Source organism: Brachyhypopomus gauderio, unplaced genomic scaffold, assembly GCF_052324685.1.
Source record: "Brachyhypopomus gauderio isolate BG-103 unplaced genomic scaffold, BGAUD_0.2 sc46, whole genome shotgun sequence".
NCBI lineage: Eukaryota > Metazoa > Chordata > Actinopteri > Gymnotiformes > Hypopomidae > Brachyhypopomus > Brachyhypopomus gauderio.
The window spans coordinates 214,836-238,193 of record NW_027506872.1 but is presented as its reverse complement, the minus strand read 5'-3'; the positions used below and the strand labels follow the sequence as shown (position 1 = coordinate 238,193).

At 42.1% G+C, this 23,358-nt stretch overlaps 1 protein-coding gene across 1 annotated transcript; it reads right to left on the bottom strand.

The window, feature by feature from the left end:
- Positions 1-397: 397 nt before the first annotated feature.
- cunh18orf54 (chromosome unknown C18orf54 homolog) lies at positions 398-19,812 on the bottom strand. The gene is made up of 8 exons (XM_076986369.1): positions 19,676-19,812; positions 18,808-19,119; positions 17,729-18,508; positions 17,067-17,223; positions 16,853-16,928; positions 16,461-16,763; positions 16,263-16,345; positions 398-935 (listed from the first exon to the last, which is right to left on the bottom strand). Exons 2-8 carry the CDS (start codon positions 19,067-19,069, stop codon positions 833-835), a joined length of 1,764 nt encoding a protein of 587 aa, XP_076842484.1. The 5' UTR covers positions 19,070-19,119; positions 19,676-19,812; the 3' UTR covers positions 398-832.
- Positions 19,813-23,358: the final 3,546 nt, after the last annotated feature.

Sequence of the window (23,358 nt, the reverse complement as noted above, 5' to 3'; positions counted from 1 at the left end):
CTAGTGTCTAGAGCTGTTAACAAGTAATATATACGCCAACCTGTTATACACACACACACACACACACACACACACACACACACACACACACACACACACACACACATATATACATACATATACAAATATATATATATATATATATATATATATATATATATATATATATATATATATATATATATATATATATATATATACACACTTTTACCTGTAATAAAAACCCTGGACGATTCACCCTGTATGATTCCATAGTGAAAATCTATTACTTATCTACACCGGATAAGACACACATTACATATTTATTTACACCAGATAATACTGGTCTACAAAATAAGCCCTGAAAATCAGTATTAAAACGTTTGGGCTTTAATTAAAAGAAAACACACGTACAATGTTTAACAGCACTGTTAGACAAATATATTTATTGCTCGACCATTCTTTATAAGGCACTGAAATAGTTACATTCACAGAAACATAAAACGCTGAGCACTTATATACAAAAACAGAGGTGTTTCTTGTAAAACCACTACAACATTGCCACATGTCTGCAGATTCTGGATTTAGGTCAAGTTTCCAAATGTACTTTTCCGTGTACATGCTTTGAGTCTGGTTAGCTTTAGCGTCATGCATTATGAGTCTGGTTAGCATTAGCATCATGCTTTATGAGTCTGGTTAGCGTTAGCATCATGCTTTATGAGTCTGAGTCCTGAACCACAGTAATGCACCTGCACCCACACACCTTGCCCTAACCCCTCAGCCTGACTGGGTGGATGAGGACCAAACCCCTCAGCCTGACTGGGGTGGGTTGTGGAGCTGCACTGCCTGTCCCCTACACCAGGGGGCGCCTGCTCCGCTCTACATGTGCAGCTCTGCTCTCCTTCTCTCCCATCTCATCCACGAGACTCTTCAGTCTGTCCAAGTGATGCAGAGCTCTACAATCAAACAGGAAGACAGGCACAGGTGAGACAGGCACAGGTGAGACAGGAACGGGGCGAGACAGGAATAGGTGAGATAGGCACAGGCAAGTGTCAGTAAACCTAGCCCGTGTCTGTAAACTCAGCCCGTGTCCGTAAACCCAGCCCGTGTCCGTAAACTCAGCCTGTGTCGTAAACTCAGCCTGTGTCGTAAACTCAGCCCGTGTCGTAAACTCAGCCCGTGTCGTAAACTCAGCCCATGTTTATGGCTAGCGTAAATGACATAACTGCTGACGCTGGTTTGTTTGAGCACTTAAATGCATCTATGATACAACTGCAGAGTTCATTCACCCAAATGAAGCTCAAAGCATTTTGTACAAGACCTGCTGACTTCATTTACGAACAAGCAGTGGACAGAGTTGTACTGGGTGATCTGCTTTGTTTTAGAAAATGAACAATGAAATGTGATCTAGTTCATTTTTAGAAATATGAACTAGGCCTGTCACAATAACAAAATTTTCAGAACAATATATTGTCCCAGCAATTATTGCGATAAACGATAATATTGTCATTTTGAAGTGCCATTATAGAATTTTTTCTTGCTTCTGCAGTAATGTAATGTATTGTAAAGCTCATGTATGGGATCATATTTGAGCTTGACCACATATCTGTATTGGCAGAGTAAAATGAGATATCTTTAATCTCCTTCAGAATGCGATCTTTCACTTCATTATATAAGGTTGGAATGGCAGTTTGGAAGATATAGGTTTTCTTTGGCAGTTCATACTGCTTGTCAAATCTTTGCAGCATGTTTATAAATGATTTCTTTTCGACTGTATTTAACGGCAGCATCTCTTTGGCTACATAGCGAGTTAAGCCTGGTTTATACTTGACACGTCGAGAGTGGCGCGAGGGTCCGCCCGGCGAAAATGACCTCATTTCACGAATGACCTTCGTCGATTCACGAGGTCGTGCACCTCTCGAATTTTGTAACTTCTCGCGCGCCACGCCTCAGCGCAATGAACAAAGTCAAGTTTGCAGGGTTCATACACCTTTATAAGGTGGAATTTTATAAGGTGGACATCACGTGACTTAGCATGCGCCGCGCAGGTGCCATTACTATGCATTGAGTCGTGCATTGAGGAGCATCCATGGATGTCGACATCTGAGAGGACCGTCATCTACAGCAAGGATATGCAGTGCTCACTTCTTGCCCACTGATGGAGCAATGGTTAGCCCATCACTAACCTTTGCTCCGTCCATGACAGTGCTCAGATCTGCATCAAAGATTGGCAGACACCAGAATTAGAACTTCAAACAAGAATTTTTATCATTTATTAGACCTCTTTCTGAGAGCTGCTTTTAAGCTTGGCATTTACAAATAATGATCACGTATTCTTGATCATATTGTCATTTTTTGCAGGAACATACCTATTGTAACACAGCTCACGCTGCGTAGCGAGGGGATGGACACAAATGCTGAGAAGAGCGAGATTTATTACAGGGCATACCGTCATCGGAGTCAGAGAAACAGTCCGGGGTCATAACGGGAGGGCAGTCAGAATAACAAAGGTAGACAGGCATAACGAAAACAGGGAAACACTAACAAGGCAGAGAGACACGGAGAACAAGCACAACGGGCGATCAGCAATCAAACTAGAACATACCACAACCACTCCAAGAACAACCAAGAAGAACGAATAATCGACGAAGAACAAGGGACACTCAGGGACTATAAATACACAGAACTTTAAACAAGGAACAGGTGATGGCAATGACACAGGGGCGTGGTAGACAATAGGGAATCATGGAGACAAACGAGCAGGGTGGGATTAACGGGCAAGGAACACAGACACGAGGGAACCCGGAGTGACAGCTAGGAGAGGGGGCGTAGCCATACGTGACACCTATCAAAATGATGACCAGGATTCCGTTCGCAGCAATCAGGTATCCAAGCTACGAGAAGACTTGGAAAGGCTCAGGAAGAAGGCGAAAAATGCCAAAAGACAGAGAAAAAACAGCAAAGTCTCTCTGCAAGACTTTGCTGCAACAGCTTTCAGAGAAAGACCTGATAAACTCTGAACTGGAGCATCAGCTGCATATAGAGGTACATAAACTGCACAGTAAGCATTAAAGGACAGCACAGAATATGGAGTAATCATGTTTTATACAGAAAAACACAGTTTAATTTCATAAATTATGGATACTTCGATACATTATGGATAATTATGGATACATTCTTCCTTGCTGCAGAAGCAGAAGCTGCATCAGAAGTGCACAAAACTGGTTCTTTTTAAAGGCCAGTAAAGTTCTGAGAAGAATGATTTTGTTTTTTAGTTGGATTTCAAAGTTGTGTTATTGTCAGGAAATCTGAACTGCAAAGTAAATATTTTATTAAAGTTTATGAAATTCTGTAGCCAATGAGAAGTGGCTGCAATAAATGATTTTGAAAACTGTATATTTTGTGTCATGTCAATTTATCTAATTATGTATTTGTGGGAAACTGAATTGTGTAAGCTCTTTTCTGCTACTTGAAGGTAAAAAAAAAATCTGACAAATTTTGTCATAAATTTCAGATTCACACTCATTATTTTCCCTATCATAATTTCATAATTAGGGGTGGGCATCGATTATTTTTTTAAATCTAGATTAATCTCACTGAAATCTTGAAATTAATCTAGATTAATCTAGATTAATCTATATTAAAATGGCTCATATGCGTGCTACCCAATGACTAAAAGTCAGTCTTTGAGATAGGGTTTCTTAATACAGAGGGTGCATTAGACCAGGGGCTCATCTCCTGTTTCCAAAATGCATCAATAACTGCTTGAGAAAGCTGTTCCACTTTGATACTTGAAGAAAAAAAAACATGCTCAATAAAAATTTAGGCTACTCGTGTTCAACGGTTTATTCAGTTAAACATGAATTTGTAAGCCTACATACTGTACATTAAAAGGGGTTGATAACATGTTTATTCAGCTAAACATGATATTTGAAATGTAAGCCAACATTTAGTACATTTAACCTCATGGACGTAATTTGGGAGGGCACTTTTTCAAAAGCCGGTTTTGGTCCTCTGCAGTTTTAACGGCTAAAAAGAAATATTTAAATAGCGACGAATCTAGCGCTAGGACCATGCAGAAAACGACCGCTCCGATCTCCGCTCCGTTTAGGAACACTTTACGTTCCTAAAAATGAATTTTCCATGAAGCAAACCTGGCGACCTCGTGGCGGCACCCATGTAAACACACGTACAATTTGTAATTCAAAGGTTTGAAAACTCGTTCTCGCCCCTACTGTGCAATTTGGTTAGGAATACAGCCGAGCTAAACTATCAAGTTGAAAGTCATCATAGTTTGCTTACCCATTTTGACCCAGTTCCCAACCCAACTTTAAGAATAGATTAACGGCGATAATTTTTATATCGCCCGATAAGAGTATCAAATTAACGAACGCCGTTAATGCCGTTAACGGCCCACCACTATTCATAATTATTAATTTCACCCACATTTAACCATGTAGTGCTCAAAGATGCTCCTCCACACTGATGCCATCTCATATTATACTTGAACATATATAAAAGGTATTGCACTTAAAGAATTTATGAAAACTACAGCTCTAATGGGGAGAGTTCACAAATAAAGAGATAAACTCATAAATTTGACTTTCAATATCAGAATTGTTATCATAATTAAAACTTATCAAAGTTATTTATTTAAAACATCTTACCATAAATGATTGAATCTCAAATACATGACATGCATGTGTTATTTAGTTTTAGCCAGGTGAAAGAAAAGGGCTTTATGCAGGGCTTTTTTTATTTTACCTAAATTGAAAAATTCCCAGACTGCTTATAAATTTTTCTCTTGGGAGAATACAAAGTTTTACATATTTTTATTTTATTTTTATTTGACCTTCATTTAACCAGGCAAATCATTAAGAACAAATAAGAACTTCTTATTTGCAATGGCAGCCTGGCAAGAGGCACAGCCTCTTGAAAAACTTACAACACAAACAGACAACACTATAAAACATTATAAGATGTCTAGACACTACAGTTACAACATTCAGTAAGAACATTTGCGACAACCTTATTAAAAGTGGACATAGATATAAAAGTAGTAATCTGTAACGTTTTTTGCAGGGAGTTCCAGTCTCTGGCAGCCGCAGATTGAAATGACGATGAACCAAATACTGTGTTTGTTTTAGGGATTTCCAGTGTAATGAGTTGAGCCGAACGAGTATTATAAGCAGTGGACGACAATTTTAATAAGTTACACAGATAGAGAGGTGACACACCAAGGAGGGTCTTGTAAAGAAACTTATACCAGTGAGTGGTAGGACGGATGTGTAATGATGGCCAATTTAAAGATGCATAAAGGGAACAATGTTGAGTTTTAAAAGGTGCATTTATGGCAAATGGAATAGCAGAATGATAAAGAACATCTAGTTTTTGAAGAAGATTTTTGCTAGCAGATTTGTATATGATATCACCATAATCAAACATGGGCAGGATAGTCATTTGCATTAATGTCACTTTGGCTGAGCGGGTTAAACAAGAACGCATTCTGTAAAGGAGACCAATTTTAGACCTAATTTTTGACTGTAATTTAGTGATGTGTGTGGCAAATGATAGAGTGCTATATAACCAAATGCCTAGGTATTTATATTCTGTGACCTGGCATATTTTCGTGCCCTCACAAGTTATGTTTAGGCCTGGTAGAGAAGCAGATTGCTTCTTACTAAACCACATGAACTTGGTTTTATTTATGTTAATCTGTAACTGTAAAGTAGAAAAAAAACTGTTGTATACTAAAAAAGCTTTTTTGTAGTGTATTGGTTACGGTCTCTGGAGATGGACCTATTGCGTAAAGAACCGTGTCATCAGCATAAAGGTGGATACATGAATCTTTGGTGATGGAAGCAATATCATTCAGATAAATAGAAAATAATGTAGGGCCAAGAATTGAACCCTGAGGAACACCCTTGAACACACCCAACGGCTCAGACAACAAGTTGTCAGATTTAACATGCTGTACTCTGTCTGTGAGATAGCTAGAAAACCATGCTAAAGAGTGTTCTGTGAAACCAATGCAGCCCAACTTATCTAGAAGAATTGAGTGACTGACACTATCAAAAGCTTTTGCCAAGTCTATAAAAACTGCTGCGTAATACTGTTTGTTACCTAAAGCAGAAATAATATCATTGAGAATTTTAAGCGTGGCAGAGACACAGCTGTAACCTGATCTAAAACCTGACTGAAACTCAGACAGAATATTATTAGTCTCCAGATATTTGACCAATTGTCTGTTAACAAGCCTCTCCAACACCTTTGATAAGCACGGTAATATAGAGATTGGCCTATAGCAATTGAGGTCAGTCTGATCTCCACCTTTAAAAAGAGGGCGTACCAGCGCCGTTTTCCATGCTTGTGGAAAGTTTGCAGTACATAACGACAGATTAAAAAGATCTGCAATTGGTTTTGCAATTACTGAGGCTCCTATCTTAATAAAGAACTCATCAGATCCAGCTGGTTTATTACTGTCCAATTTCAGTAACTCATCCAACACCTCATCTACTGAAACCAGAAAACATACCACAATATCCGCAACATTCTCCCCTTTAATTTAAGCCATATTTTATCAAAATCGGATAAGAAATAAGGGTGCTAGGACTGTTTTTGTGACAGATGGATGCACATCCCACATAGGAACTACACTGCATTGCTGACATGACTCAATACATAGTAATGACGCCGAGGGCGGCGCATCGCTAGCTATAGCGGCAACAGGCGACGTCCAATACAGTAATATAGATCAATGGGTGGCACCATTGGTGGTTACCAGGCAGGGTAACTGAGTGATTGGGAGTTTTTGCCCTCGGCTGGGAGTCGAGCACCAGGTGGCCGCGCATAACTGTGGGCTGACGAGCACACAGCTCGCATAAAACCAGTGAGAGTGAAGGTCGTGCTCTGTGTGAGCGTTTGTTGTACGAGAGAGTGTGGGTGAGTAGCTAAATCTGTTCTAATTATCTTAATAGTTTTCCAGAGTATTATTATCTTATTTACTTTACTTTTTTATTTTTATCTTTAATTTCTTATAACATTTTCTTTTTGTCTTATCTCCTTTTAATGTTTCTTTTATTTATACTGTAAAGCACTTTGAGTTGCATGAATGTATGAAAGGTGCTATACAAATAAAGATAATAATAATAATAATAATAATAATAATAATAAGAGAAGTGTTCTGTCAGACAGCTATTTGTTGTGAAACTAACAAATTCCAGCACTTTTCAAACCTGGAACACAAAGCAACATTAAAATTCGTCAGGTGGACTTCCGGTTGGACATGATAGGAGTAGCAGGGTGAGTGGTGAGCTCCTGGTCTAACTCAAGTATAAACCCTCACTACCCTTGAAAATTCAACATACTTGAACTCGAGAAAGCTTATAGGATGAGTGGGGCAAAAAGCAAGAAAGGCCTACCTAAATACAAACAAATGGGAGGCAAGGAGACCGAAGAACAAGACCGCGACTCGGAGTCAGAAAATGGCAGTGGGCTAAACGACGCCGCTCGAGCAATGCTAGACGTTAGCAAACAAATCAACGAGCTCAATTCTGACCTCAAACAAAGCCTCTCCGAGCTTCGAGATGAAGTTAGAAAGGATGTTAAAGCTGAACTCGACGGTCTGAAAAGCGATATCCTTCAGAAGATACAACAAAGATACAACAAAGCTGCAGTCTCAGGGGGTTAGACTCGCAGAGGCTGAAGCACGCATTCTAGAGCTCGAGACGGCTAATACGGAGTTGAGGGAGACGGTCACAGCTGGGATTGACCATTGGGAGGCTTTGCAAGCGAAGGTGACTGACCTAGAGGGGCGCTCCCGTCGGAACAATATCCGCATTTATGGCGTGAGGGAAGGCTCGGAAGGTACCTCAATGGTGACGTTTGTGGAGGACTTCCTAAAAGCACATCTAGACCTCGGCGACGCGGACCTACAGATCCAGAGAGCGCACAGGTCGCTTACTTCCAAACCCCCGAACGACGAGGCTCCACCAAGGTCCATTGTAGTCAACTTCTTACAGTTCAGAGTGAAAGAACTTGTTTTGAAAGCGGCTTGGGCAAAAGAGATCTACATACAGGGTAAACGTATCTCAGTCGCACAGGACTACCCTACCGAGGTAATGCTGAAGAGGAGGGAATACGCGGAGATAAAAAAAGTCCTTAAAGAACACAACATCCGTTTCCAAACTCCCTACCCAGCCAGAATGAGAATTCAGTGGGAAAGCGGCGCCAAGCTCTACCACACCGCGGAGGAGACGGTAAAGGCAATGGAGGAGATTGGCATGGCAGTCCCGAACTTTCGAACCGCGTCGCAAGGATATTCTCGGACTGAAAAATCCCAAAGAGGTTCTCAGTGGCGATCGGCGGCAAAGAAAAGTAAGATGGACAGTGTGAGAGAGAAACTCCAAGGTTTCCGCCGATTCCACTCAAGTTCAAAGTGAGACCCCCTGCTTTCATTTTAGGAGGGAGAGACTTGTTGACGACTAAATTACATTTCAAGGGTAATCTCTCCGCTCTCCGGTATGGGTGAGATGTCACAATTGTTTACATTAACGCCACAGCAATTCTTGATACCCTAGTACATAGTGCACACTCTGATATAAGTGCCTTCCGCTTTTGTTTTCTGAATAATTGTAATATATGAAGGCCTTATTATTTAATAATAACCGGGTAGATGGTATAGGTTGGTAAAATAGGTTGTGTGAGCGCAGGGGGGGGCCCCATGTGGAAGTTGGAAATTCCCCCCAGGACCCAAGTATTGGTTGGGTCCAAACGGGGTGTTAAGATACCCCAGAGTTGGAGGTCACTGTTCATTTCCCACTGTTCGGGAAATTTGTTTTTTGTGTTTATGTTGGTTAAGCGGCCAGGGTAGTGTTTTTACTGTTATTGCAGGTACTTATGCCTTATGATTTAAAAGTAATTACTTTAAATGTCAATGGGCTGAATAGTCCTATAAAAAGAGACAGGGTATTGAGGAGGTTAAAAAGGGAAAAGACACAAATAATTTTCCTACAAGAAACACATTTATCCCCAATCGAACATGAAAAATTGAAAAAATTTGGCTATAGACCAGGGGTACTCAACTGGCGGACCGCAATCCGGATCCGGACCCGAACGCAGTCCTGTCCGAACCCAATCTCATTCCTGATTAACTGGATACGGACCAAAACAAAACCGTAGCATTTATTTCAGGGCTATTGAAAAAACACTCCGTCACGAGTGTTACGTTTGCCACCCCCGCTCAACAACTTACGTTTCGCGCGGCGAAAATGACGTAATCGCTGTGGCTCCGTGTGTGCGCGCGAGTGCCTCGCGCGCTGTCGGTTCGAGAGGTCGTGCACCTCTCGAATTTTGTAACTTCGCGCCGCGCTTCAGCGCAATGAACAAAGTCATGTTTGCTGGGTTCATACACCTTTATAAGGTGGAATTAAAGCACTTGTACGTCACTTTCAAGGTCCATTTCAATATTTCCCAGCATGTTAAACATAATTAAGTTAAATATTTATACATATACTCGAAATAATTCACTTTTTATCACATTATTTAATGGTTGTTTATTTAAAAAACGCCCAATCTTCACGTCTTCACGTTCTCTCATGTTTCGTCCTGGAATTACAAGAGGCTCGTATTTGTTAACCTAATACAAGAGAACTATTCAGTCAGACAGCTATTTGTTGTGAAACCAAGTAGTTACAATTTCGAGCATTTTAAAGTACTTTAACCTAAATTCCAGCACTTTTCAAACCTGAAACATATAGCAACATTAAAATTGGTCAGGTAAATGTTCATTCCCCTGTTTTGAGGGGTGTTTCTACCACATATCGTTTCGGAGAACACTGCAGTGACGCTCGCGAAAGTATAAACGCCTCCACCCCCCCCGCTCAACAACTTACGTTCGCCACCCCCGCCGCACCGGACCTCAGGTCACAGGTATCTGCCAAAATTGGACCGCGGACAAATTTAGTTGAGTACGCCTGCTATAGACAAACATATTATTCTTCCTTTAGGGGTATGAAGAACAGAAGGGGGGTAACAATTATGTTACAAAACTCTCTGAATTTTGAACTGACTAAAGAAATAAATGACAAAGAGGGCCATTTTGTATTGATACAAGGCAAGATTGAACAAATTCCAATAACATTATTCAATATATATGCTCCTCCTAATAGTAATAAGGCCTTTTTCCAAACCATCTTCGACTTGCTTGCTTCGGAGAGTCAAGGAACATTAATTTGTGGGGGTGACTTTAACTTAGTACTCAATCATAGACTGGACACTACTAGTACCAAGAGGACCCAATCTAGAGAGATAAGAATGATGAATAACATCCTAGTAGAACTGGGTCTATTGGACGTATGGAGAGAACTCCACACTGGAGACAGGGAGTATACATATTACTCGACACCACATAGAGCCTATTCGAGGCTGGACTACTTCTTTATGCATGTGAGAGATAGACACAAAATTCATGATTGTGCTATAGAAGACCCAAATGTTTCCGACCACTCAGCCGTATGTCTTAAATTACAACTAAATACACTTCCCAGAACTTCAGTTTGGCGATTGAACACAGGACTCTTAAATAACCCCACTGTCATTCAACAGATGAAGGATGAAATTAAACAGTTCTGCGAAGTCAATGATAACGGAGAGGTTAGCTCTACTATAGTCTGGGACGCTGCTAAGGCAGTCCTAAGGGGAAAACTAATTGCAGTCACAACAGCTCACAAAAAGATAAAAGAATATACTTATAAAACCCTTGAAAAAGAACTTGAGCAACTGAGGGTGACTCATAAGAAAAATAAAGATCCACTGATTTACAAAAATATTGTAGACATAAAGAAAAAATTGGATGAACATCATAGAGAAGAATTTGAAAAGAAATTAAGGTTTCTGAGACAAACATATTATGAATCCGGTGCGAAAGCCACGAGGGCTCTGGCCAGAAAACTACGGAAACAACAAACTTTAAATACTATTTATAAGATTAGGAACCCGCAAACAGGAATAGTCTCAAGTAACCCACTAGATATAGAAAGAGAATTCCTAAATTACTATAAGAATCTATACACACAACCTCCTTTAAAGGAACCTGAGGAGATAAAAAATTTTCTTCAGAGGCTGGACCTACCTTCAATTGGAATAAATCAAAACAAACTGCTAAGTGAGGAAATTACACAAGAAGAGTTGGACAATGCAATCAGTCAATCCAAAAATAATAAGACACCGGGAAGTGATGGATATCCGGCTGAGTGGTACAAAATGTTTAAAACGGAGATCTCGCCAATACTACTAGCCTCCTTCAATTGGACTCTCAAAAAAGCAGTTACTCCCCCATCATGGAGGGAGGCTATAATCTCACTGATAGCTAAGGATGGCAAGGATAAAGAACTGTGCGGCTCATACAGACCAATTTCAATTTTGAATGTGGATTATAAACTATTTACATCTATAATTACGAACCGAATGAAGACCTTTGTATCAGACTTAATAGACCCAGATCAGACAGGCTTTGTACAGGGGCGTCAAACGCACGATAACATAAGGAGAACGCTACATATAATTAACTATATTAACAATAGGCAGCTGAATGCAGCCTTACTTAGTTTGGACGCAGAAAAAGCGTTCGATCGTGTGAGCTGGCGGTTTTTGTTCTTGACATTGGAGAAATTGGGCTTCTCAGAAAATGTAATTAAGTGTATTAAGGGTCTATACTCACAACCCATAGCTAGGATCAAAGTGAATGGACGGTTGACGGATAACTTTCACTTGGAAAGAGGATGTCGTCAGGGATGTCCTTTGTCACCCATAATTTTTTCAATCTTTATTGAGCCTTTAGCTCAGGCAATACGAGAATCTCCTGATATAAGGGGCATAGATGTTGCAGGAGAGGAGCACAAGGTGGCGCTCTTTGCTGACGACGTGCTTGTGTACCTTGGGGACCCAGACATCTCTCTCCCAGGTCTGCTTGAACTCTTGAATACATTTGGATCTTGTTCTGGTTATAAATTGAACCTTGAAAAAACACAAATTTTGGCATTTGGAGATATGCCAATGTCCAAGACTAGGCAACTATTGGGTCTCGAATGGGAAGCACATAGTATTAAATATTTAGGTATTATGTTAACAAAGGAGCTGAGCGGTATGTATAAAGCAAATTACACCCCAATTGTTTCCAGTATTAAAAATGACTTGTCAAGGTGGTCAATAATCCCTTTAGACTTAAGCTCTCGCATTGAAACCGTTAAAATGAATATTTTGCCCAGGCTGTTATATCTTTTCCAAGCTATACCGGTGGAAATCCCTGTGAGTCAATGGACTGAGTGGGACAGACAAATATCCCGATATGTCTGGAATGGAAAGAAACCTAGAGTCAGATATGCAACATTGCAACTAAATAAGGAAAAAGGAGGTTTGGCACTCCCAAATCTTAAAGAATATTATCAGTCGGCTCAGTTAAAGTACTTGGTCCTCTGGTGCAACTCTGATGTAACAGCTAAATGGAAGAACATTGAACTTTCCACAATATCTTTTCCAGTACAGACCTTGATAGGGGATAAGCCCAGATTAATTGAGTCAGAGGTAAATCCTCTCACTCTTCACACTCTTAAAATATGGTTTGGTTTAGTTAAACGCTTCAAATTACAGACCCAGATAAAGCAGTTAAGATGGTTTGCTTATGACTTCTCATTCCAGCCAGGAGTGTTAGATCACCAATTCAAATTATGGACGCATAAAGGGCTGACAGCTTTTTGTACACTGGTAAAAAAAGGGGAACCTGATGTCCTTTCAGGAGCTGAAAGAGAAGTTTAATCTTAATAACCAAGATTTCTTTAGATATTTGCAGATCCGTAATTACTATTGGAAAGAGATTAGGCCCACAAATCAACAGCTGGAAGGGAATCCTATTGTCTCCCAATTAGTGCAGGCCTACTCTGTACAACCAGAGAAAATAATTTCTAAACTGTATAATGGAATAGTCAACTCGAAAACGGAATCAACAGACTATGTTAAAATAGCATGGGAAAAAGAGGTAAATATTGAGATCTCTCAGTTGGACTGGAAAAAATTTTTGAAAACACAGCTTACATCAACATGTTCAAGGATGTGGCGCGAGTTCTGCTGGAAAAATATAATCAGATTTTTCATTACCCCTAAAATCAAATCGATGCAGTTGGGTGTGCCGCAATCATGCTGGAGGAATTGTGGCTGCCCTGATGTAGGACAGTTCCATATTTTTTGGGATTGCACTAAAATTCACTATTATTGGAATGAAGTATAGGACCATATTACCAAAATCCTATCTGTGGAGATCCCTAAAGAATTCTTAGTGCTCTATATGGGAGATTTACCGGATTGGCTGGTCGGGGAGGATCGATATCTGATGCAGATTTTTCTAGCAGCTAGCAAGAAAGCAATTATCCGAAAGTGGCTGCAGACGGACCCACCTACGATAGAGCTGTGGAAAGATATTGTCAATGAGATATACGAGATGGAATCCCTTACCTTTGTCCTGAGATTTAACAAAATTAAAATCAAAAGATGGGGAAAGTGGCTGAAATATATTAACACCTGATCACACCTATCGGGATTGAATGTGTAATGAAAATTCTAGCCCAACCCAATACTCTCTGTAGGTTATGTACGCATGCGCGGGTGTGTATGCACGGCATATGTATGTATGTATTTCTCTTCTCAACCCATGTTTATACTTTTTATTTGTAATTATGATGTCTGATTCATGTATAATACTACCATAATGATTATACTATTATTTGATCCCTGGCAGCTTTGTTTGTACTGTTGTTGTTGTAAGTTCCTCTGTAATAAGCTTCGATAAATCAATAAAACATAAGTTAAAAAAAATAAAAAAATTCGTCAGGTAAACGTTCCTTCCACTGTTTTTGAGGGGTGTTTGTTTATACTATCACATATCGTTTCGAACAACACTGCAAAGAATGTGACGCGGCTAGAATAAACGCCTCAGCCGTTTGCGCACATTCACGCGAGTTGTGCGGAGTCGCGCTACAGTCACTATAATAAACAACCATTAAATAATGTGATAAAAAGCGAATTCCTTTGAGTCCTATTAACACATCTCCACCTGTGTGTGAAGGCACTGTTATTGACACATACGCTCTCCGTGTACTGCACTCATTTCCTAACCGGTAGATGTCGCTCTCTGATCACAGATTCGTCTTCCCTTAAGGGAGGAGGGGCGAGAGAGCAGCACTGCGTGCCTTTCTGAAATCTAACGTAGTTGCGGTTTATTCTCATGTAAAGAAATTTGCGCGGAAACCCAATGGCCAATTATCGACATCAGCAAAAATGATCGCGGTTTAAAAAATTATCCTGCGATAAGTCGATAATGTAATTATCACGACAGGCCTAGTATGAACGGAACTTTGTTCTCTGCATCAGCCATTCTGAGCCAATGTGACTACAGGGCATACAAGCACACACCAGCACACACACACACACACACACATACAAGCACACACCAGCACACACACACACACAAACCAGCACACACACGCACACACACACCAGCACACACACATACAAGCACAGACCAGCGCACACACATACAAGCACACACCCAGAGAGAATTTGTCAGGCACTGACAATTTACCTAACCTCCATGTTTTTGGACTGTGGGAGGAAACCAGAGACCCCGGAGGAAACCCACGCAGACACGGGGAGAAAATGGAAACTCCACTCAGATAGGGACTTGAACCCAAGACCCCAGTGCTGACAGGCAAACGTGCTAACCACCAAGCCAATCATTTAAGTGATATTTTATCCTGTTTTGTATTCATAACTGTGGTCTTGAATGTTTGTTGTGTTGGGTGTGGTTTGTGTGTTTGTTGTGTTGGGTTTGTGTGTATGTGGTGGTGTGTTTGTTGTGTTGTGTGGGGTTTGTGTGTCTGTTGTGTTGTTTGTTGTGTTGTGTGGGGTTTGTGTGCCTGTTATGTGGGGTTTGTGTGTTTGTTGTGTTGTGTTTGTGTGTTTGTTGTGTTGTGTTTGTGTGTTTGTTGTGTTGTGTTGGGTTCATGTGTAATGTTGTATTGTGTTTGCTGAGTTGTGTGGAGTTCGTGTGTATGTTGTGTTGTGTGGGGTTTGTGTGTTTGTTGTGTTGTATGGGGTTTGTGTGCATGTTGTGTTGTGTTTGTTGTGTTGTGTGGGGTTTGTGTGTTTGTTGTGTTGTATGGGGTTTGTGTGCATGTTGTGTTGTGTTTGTTGTGTTGTGTGGGGTTCGTGTGCATGTTGTGTTGTGTTTGTTGTGTTGTGTGGGGTTCGTGTGCATGTTGTGTTTGTTGTGTTGTGTGGAGTTTGTGTGTTTGTTGTGTTGTGTGGGGTTTGTGTGCATGTTGTGTTGTGTTTGTTGTGGTGTGTTTGTTGTGGTGTGTTTGTATTTGTTGTGTGGGGTTTGTGTGTATTTTTGTTGTGTTGTGTGGGGTTTGTGTGTATTTTTGTTGTGTGGGGTTTGTGTGTATGTTGTGTTGTGTGGGGTTTGTGTGTATGTTGTGTTGTGTGGGGTTTGTGTGTATGTTGTGTTGTGTGTATGTTTGTTGTGTGGGGTTTGTGTGTATGTTTGTTGTGTTGTGTGGGGTTTGTGTGTATGTTGTGTGGGGTTTGTGTGTATGTTGTGTGGGGTTTGTGTGTATGTTGTGTGGGGTTTGTGTGTATGTTGTGTTGTGCGGGGTTTGTGTGTATGTTGTGTTGTGTGTATGTTTGTTGTGTGGGGTTTGTGTGTATGTTTGTTGTGTTGTGTGGGGTTTGTGTGTATATGTTTGTTGTGTTGTGTGGGGTTTGTGTGTATATGTTTGTTGTGTTGTGTGGGGTTTGTGTGTATATGTTTGTTGTGTTGTGTGGGGTTTGTGTGTATGTTTGTTGTGTTGTGTGGGGTTTGTGTGTATATGTTTGTTGTGTTGTGTGGGGTTTGTGTGTATATGTTTGTTGTGTTGTGTGGGGTTTGTGTGTATATGTTTGTTGTGTTGTGTGGGGTTTGTGTGTATGTTTGTTGTGTTGTGTGGGGTTTGTGTGTATGTTTGTTGTGTTGTGTGGGGTTTGTGTGTATGTTTGTTGTGTTGTGTGGGGTTTGTGTGTATGTTTGTTGTGTTGTGTGGGGTTTGTGTGTTTGTTGTGTTGTGTGGGGTTTGTGTGTTTGTTGTGTTGTGTGGGGTTTGTGTGTATGTAGCGGTGTGTTTGTTGTGTTGTGTGGGGTTTGTGTGTCTGTTGTGTTGTATTGCTGTATTGGAAACACGGTCTGAGTGACTCACCTGGTTAAAGTGCAGTCCGAGCTGTTCAACCAGTGTGTCTTCAACCACTGTCCACCAGGAGATGATTCATGTTCACCACCCACCTGAGGAACGTGGAATCAGACCAGGAGATGACACGCAGTACTGCAGCTACGACACGCAGTACTGCAGCTACACCACGCACACTTCCTCTCAGCCTCCAGGTTGGGACATACGCACCTCTTCCATCTGACTGAACTCAGCCTGTGTTGGTGGGTCTGGAACAGTGTTGGGCTGTCTGAACTCAGCATGTGTTGGTGGGTCTGGAACAGTGTTGGGCTGTCTGAACTCAGCATGTGTTGGTGGGTCTGGAACAGTGTTGGGCTGTCTGAACTCAGCCTGTGTTGGTGGGTCTGGAACAGTGTCTTCCTGCTGCGTAACCCTCTGCTCCACAGCCTGAAGGTTGAACAGCATGTGCTTGAGGGCCTCAACAGGACCCGGGTGTGTCCTGCTGCTGTATCCTGATGAACAGGAGCCTGTAGACTGGGTACCAGGGACAACGGTGGGTCAGATAGGAACAGCTGGAAAATGTGGAGATGCAGATGGAGAAGCAGAGTGAATATTCTACTCACCTTTCCTCGTGTGTCCTCCTGAGATTCTTTAGGAGTTAGCTGTTCTTCAGCACCCCCTACAGGCACTGGTGACTTACTGCAAAGTCAAAACTGAAATAAATCTCTGGACACTAACCACAGCAAAATATGGCGAACATTACTTCTGAGAGTTTAGAATTGCAAATATGTGTCAATGTGCCATTGTCTTACTAATTTGTACAATAAACTGACTCACAATGTGATGGCAGGATTGTCCCACGTGCGCTCGGCCTCCTGGAGGTCTATGGTGTCCCCTGGACTGCTGTGCAGCTCCGTGATGGAAGTGTCCAGCCCCAGTGAGGGGGAGTTCAACGCTTGCTCTGCTCTCGGGATCAGGCAGCCAATCATGTTACCTGAGGAAAGGGGCACATCCAATCAGAGGGCTGCCCTGAGCTGGCATAACACTCATTACAACTTAACTGGTGCTTCACTAAAGCTGGGAGTACACTGTACGATATTTTAAATCGTGTACTCAGCTCCAGCTCAAACTGTACGACTAAATCGCAGGGAGAGTCGGCTCGTGGAGCTGCTTCAACAGTACGATACTCTCACGAGGAGCGATTTGAATTTCAAACAGGTTTGATATTCTTGCGACGCTGCGATTTCTGATCGGGAGTTGGTCGTGAGGTGTGAATCGCTCCTCGTTTACCTGTGTAAACTATACGATGCACGACACGCGATTGAGCCTAAACTCTGCCCGATCGCAAAAAAAGTTGCACGAGTGAAAAATCGGCTGAAAATGGGCCAAAAATCACACAGTGTACACCGAGCTTAAGGGTTAGTAACACCTAACCCTTAACCCTAGGAGTACAAAACTGGCCCGTATATTGGAGACAGGCAGCCTCTCGAGGCACCGACCTTGGAAGGGTGTCTGAGGTTCGTCCCACACGCTGCTGCCGCTCTCGGCTGCTGCCAGCGTCTCTGCAAACCGCAGCCTGAAGTGCTGCAGTGTAGCCGGCTCACCTCCTTGCTGCCCTCTGCCCTCCCCGTGACCTCCTCGCTGCCCTCTGCCCTCCCCATGATCTCGGGGCTGCTGACCATCCATGGTGTTCCTCTCCAACTCATTGACCCAGGAGGGAACGGACGGAGTGATGGCCAGAGCTCCGCTGGAAACCTGGCACTCTCTGAGCCATCCAGGATATCTGAGGTCAGGAATGCTGGTCACCCCAGAAAAGTCCATCTCTGACCTGTGACTTGTGATCCACCTGGGGAGGTGGTGACATGTTCGACAGGCTGGTGGATGCGCCGCTGTGGTCAGAGGAGTGCTGGGACGGGGGGATCCCTGCTGGGGTGTCAGACTGCGTGCCATCAAGTCATCCACGCTCAGCGGCCTCTCCCTTCCCGAGGACGGAGCCCTGCGCACAGTGTGCTGTGCAGCAGGGCAACGATGGAGTGGCTTCTTCACATCACCACCAGGTCTGGAGTGAGACCAGGAGTTAGAGTTAATGCTGCATCCCAGCAGATGACCTCCCGAGCGGGACAGGGCGGCCGAGGTGCGGGTCACAGGAAGTGAGCCGTCACAGGGGAGCAGCAGGAGGTCATCTGTGGTGATACTGTGGTGATCGGAGGCTCTGTGTAGAGGACCAGCTGGGAGATGCAGGAGGTCGAGCTCTCCATCCGTCAGGCTCTCCTTCAGAACTGCCAGAGGAACAGGAGAACGCAGAACTCAAACACAGACAATCACACACACACCCCCACACACACAGACAATCACACATACACCACACACACGCGTGCGCACACACATACATACATACACACACACACACACACACTCATGCAGACAATCACACACACAATCAGCAAAAAATAAGTCAACTAATTCTTAGGTGCACATTACCAATACATAAAGTCTTCAGCACAGTGTATCAGAGGTACAAGCGGATACAAGGTGCCCCTAATGCAAAGTAAATTTTTTAAAAAGTAAATCAAGACACCATCTCTGTTTCTGTATCCCGGGTGAAGCAGGTGGGGTTTGTCGGGTCCCTGGTGTAGCTCGAGCGTGTCAGAGGTGTGCTGGCTCCGTTGGAAGTCTGCAATGTAGGCCTCCAGCGCCTCGGTGGCAGAATGATACTTTCTGTTTTTGTATTTAATTGTACGGGGAGGTTCAGGGTGAAAGGAACTTCTCAGGCGTCCGGACCGAGACAGCAACGACGTGATAGTCGATTCTGGAGACAGGAGACTGTCCCCAGAGGTCATGATTGGTGCAGGACAGCAGAAATCACCATCATCTGGGTAATGTAGTTTAACTGTATGACAAAGGAAAACTTTTGTTCAAATAATCGGAACCTAACAGGATAATATGTAAACATAACATAGTATGTTAACAACGTTCAATCCCTAACTACCTCGGGATACCTCCCTTTCCTTGGGATGAATAAAGTATGAATCTCTCTATCTAAACACAGCCCTAACCCTACCCTAGAACCTAACCCCTAACTTAACCTAAAACCTAACACTACTCTAACCTAACCTAACCCCTAACTTAACCTAACCCCCAAGCCTAATCTAATCCCAACCAAGCCCTACCCTACTCCTACCCTACACTAACCTAACTACTCACACAGCTACTCACACAGCTACTTAGCCACTGCTGGGAGTTTACGGTAAATTTGACGTTATTTGCCATGTGCGTAGCTGGTAACCTAGCAACCCAGCGAGCTAATTTATTTTTATACTTGTTTTGTTTGGCTAAAGTTAAGTTGGCAGACTAGCTGCTAACATCCTGTACGTTAAATTAGTTATTCAGTTACCGACTAATAACTATAAAGTATTTGTCTGGACAAAGTTATCCCGAGAACTCACCGGTGATCGGCTATCCAGTAATCTGTGAGGTTTGTTTTTACGTTGAATCTGCCAAAGATGAGAAACAGGATTTTACGACAAGAAACTGAATCTGCGAAATCTACCGCTCCTTAACAAGCATTGTGACGACAGCAACACTTGGCCACAAACCTGCCAAAATAAAAGTCCAGATTAAAACATATTTTAGATAAAACAGGTATGGGGAAAAACATGTTACGATTAGAGGTGTATTCGGATTTTCATAGTCGAATCTGATTCGTCAGATTTTCCCTTTAGTCGACTAATAGTCGAATAGGGTTTTATTTTTATTTTTATCTAGAGCACCTTAAACGGGATCTCGTTCTCATTCAGGACTTTTTTCCACTTCAAAGTAAAAACCTAAAACACTCAGATAAATTAATAAACATGGTAGGTTGGCTTTATTCAGCTTTTATTTATTTACTTATTTATTTTTTTATTAAATGCTAGAGAACATTAACCGTCAATGCGCAGTGCGCATATCGAACTGTCAGACAGGCACTGTGGAAAATGTCAAAACTATTTTAAATAAAATAAAAATGTAAAAAAAATGCCACATAACATAAAAAAATTATAAGTAAAGGTTCAAGTAACGGGTTTTAAGAAGCAAACAACAACAAAAAATGTTTATATGCCTACTTGCCGAGACGCACCGCGACGAGACGACACGACACGACCGAAACGACAAATGGCTGAACTGTTTTTTTTTCTTCGCCTTACGCGTTTTAAATGGTATGCCATGTTGGTTATTGTCGTGTGAAATGAAAGATGTTGATGACATAACTTGCACTTTACTTTGTTTGATTCATCTTTATCTTTTTCAAAATACTTTTGAAGTTTTTTTAGTAGATATTAGAATCTCGGTAGATGCTGACTATCCTGTAGCGTGTTCAGCTCTGCTCATTTGGATTGTGCAACTGCAGGCTGTGATTTATTAATGTGTAGTAAGATGCTACACATTTATTAATGTGTAGTAAGATGCCTATTGTTAATGCTTATTAGGTAACAATGACGGAGTGTGTGAGTGAGGTAGTGTGTGAGTGTGTGAGTGAGGGAGTGTGTGAGTGAGGGAGTGTGTGAGTGAGGGAGTGAGGGAGTGTGTGAGTGAGGGAGTGTGTGAGTGAGGGAGTGTGTGAGTGAGGGAGTGTGTGAGTGAGGGAGTGTATGAGTGAGGGAGTGTGTGAGTGAGGGAGTGTATGAGTGAGGGAGTGAGGGCGGTGGAGCACCAGAGTGTGTGAGTGAGGGAGTGTGTGAGTGAGGGAGTGTGTGAGTGAGGGAGTGTGTGAGTGAGGGAGTGTATGAGTGAGGGAGTGTGTGAGTGAGGGAGTGTGTGAGTGAGGGAGTGTGTGAGTGAGGGAGTGTATGAGTGAGGGAGTGTGTGAGTGAGGGAGTGTGTGAGTGAGGGAGTGTATGAGTGAGGGAGTGTGTGAGTGAGGGAGTGTGTGAGTGAGGGAGTGTGTGAGTGTGTGAGTGAGGGCGGTGGAGCACCAGAGTGTGTGAGTGAGGGAGTGTGTGAGTGAGGGAGTGTGTGAGTGAGGGAGTGTATGAGTGAGGGAGTGTGTGAGTGTGTGAGTGTGTGAGTGTGTGAGTGAGGGCGGTGGAGCACCAGAGTGTGTGAGTGAGGGAGTGTGTGAGTGAGGGAGTGTGTGAGTGAGGGAGTGTATGAGTGAGGGAGTGTGTGAGTGTGTGAGTGTGTGAGTGTGTGAGTGAGGGAGTGTGTGAGTGTGTGAGTGAGGGAGTGAGGGCGGTGGAGCACCAGAGTGTGTGAGTGAGGGAGTGTATGAGTGAGGGAGTGTGTGAGTGAGGGAGTGTGTGAGTGAGGGAGTGTGTGAGTGTGTGAGTGAGGGCGGTGGAGCACCAGAGTGTGTGAGTGAGGGAGTGTGTGAGTGTGTGAGTGTGTGAGTGAGGGAGTGTGTGAGTGTGTGAGTGAGGGAGTGTGTGAGTGAGGGAGTGTGTGAGTGTGTGAGTGAGGGAGTGTGTGAGTGTGTGAGTGTGTGAGTGAGGGAGTGTATGAGTGAGGGAGTGTGTGAGTGAGGGAGTGTATGAGTGAGGGAGTGTGTGAGTGTGTGAGTGAGGGAGTGTGTGAGTGTGTGAGTGAGGGAGTGAGGGCGGTGGAGCACCAGAGTGTGTGAGTGAGGGCAGTGGACCATCGACAGGCGGCTCAGTGGAGACTCTCAGAGCCGGGCCAGTGGAACACATGGACAGAGCCACTACCGTGAGTACTGATGGCAGGAATGACCAGTGGGTCTGGGTTGGGACCAAACACAAACGGCGTGCAATGTACAGCTCTGTAGTACTGTCTTCAACCTCCACTACCAATGCTCATGCTAAAGCTAACACTGTTCCTCACAGTAGATTACTTCATCTGCAGAATACATTTGGACCAATTAAATAGGCCACTTCTATTTAATTGATACATGCTTCCACTTGAACAGATCATACTAGGCTCTGGGCTACGCAGATGACACTCAGATCTATTTTGCCCTTTCACCAAACTACAGTCCCTGTAACTATCTCTGCAAGTGTTTTGAGCACTTCACAAACTGGATAGGTGAAAACTTTCTATAGTTGAATAAAAAATATTAGATATTAAAAATATTATTATTAATAAAGAAACAGAGATTATTAGCAATTGAAGGCACAGACTAGGTGCATACTAACACTCTAAAGAGCTAGCTCAAAACCGAGGTGTACTAATATAATTCTGATTTCTGATTATGAAATCAGTAACTAAGTCAACCTTTTGTCATCTTAAGAATATCAATAAGGTCAGAGATTTCTTGACAAAAGCAGATCTTGAGAAACTCATTCATGCTTTTGTCTCTAGCAGGTTGATTACTGTAATGACCTTCTAACATAACTCCCAATAAAGACAATCTAACAGCTACAACTGATTCAAAATGAAGCTACTAGAGTCACTAGGAGCAAAAGAAGTGATCACATTACTCCCATTCTTAAGTTCATACACTGGTTACCAGTACAATACAGGATAGACTTCAAGATATTTTTACTGGTCTATAAATCACTTAATGGTGTAGGACCAGTGTATCTATCTGACATGCTGCAGAGCTATTAGGTCACTAGGAACTAATCAGTTAGTCCTGCCTAACTAAGCAAGAAGAGGCAGCATTTAGATATTATGCTGTTTCTAAATGGAACCAGCTGTCAGAAGATACTAGAAGAGCTCCAACATTAGATGTGTTTAAATGAAAGATAAAAACGTACTTATTTTGGGCCGGTGTTTAATATTAGATATTGGTTTGTAGGTACTGAAACTGTAGCCTGTTTTATTTTGTATTTTACTTATTCTTATTTTCTTATTTTAATTTGTCTTGATTTACTGTTTTTTTTTATCTTTTACTTATTATGTCCTTTAATTCTTAATTATTTTTCTTAATCTTATTCATATCTGATTGATTCCTTTAGATTCGTTATTTAATTACTTTTATTTACATTTTTATTCCTTTAAAATTGAGTTTTTTCATTTATTTATTATATTTTGTTGTCAAAGACCTTCCCAAAATGATAGATCTTGTGTTAAGCCTCTTTTTTCTTTTAAAGTACTTTAAATTGCCAGCGTGTGTGAAAGGTGATAAAGAAATAAACTTACCTTGCCTTAACATTTACGGCTTAATTAGATTTACAACGTTCCCGTGTTGGCTTTT

Excerpts from the sequence above, each read along its gene's own strand:
- cunh18orf54 (XM_076986369.1), bottom strand. The coding sequence starts at position 19,069 with ATGACCTCTGGGGACAGTCTCCTGTCTCCAGAATCGACTATCACGTCG. Across the intron at positions 16,764-16,852 it reads AGGAGGACACACGAGGAAAG|TCTACAGGCTCCTGTTCATC; the intron begins GTGAGTAGAATA and ends CCTGGTACCCAG. Across the intron at positions 936-16,262 it reads TCGGACTGCACTTTAACCAG|AGCTCTGCATCACTTGGACA; the intron begins GTGAGTCACTCA and ends GTTTGATTGTAG.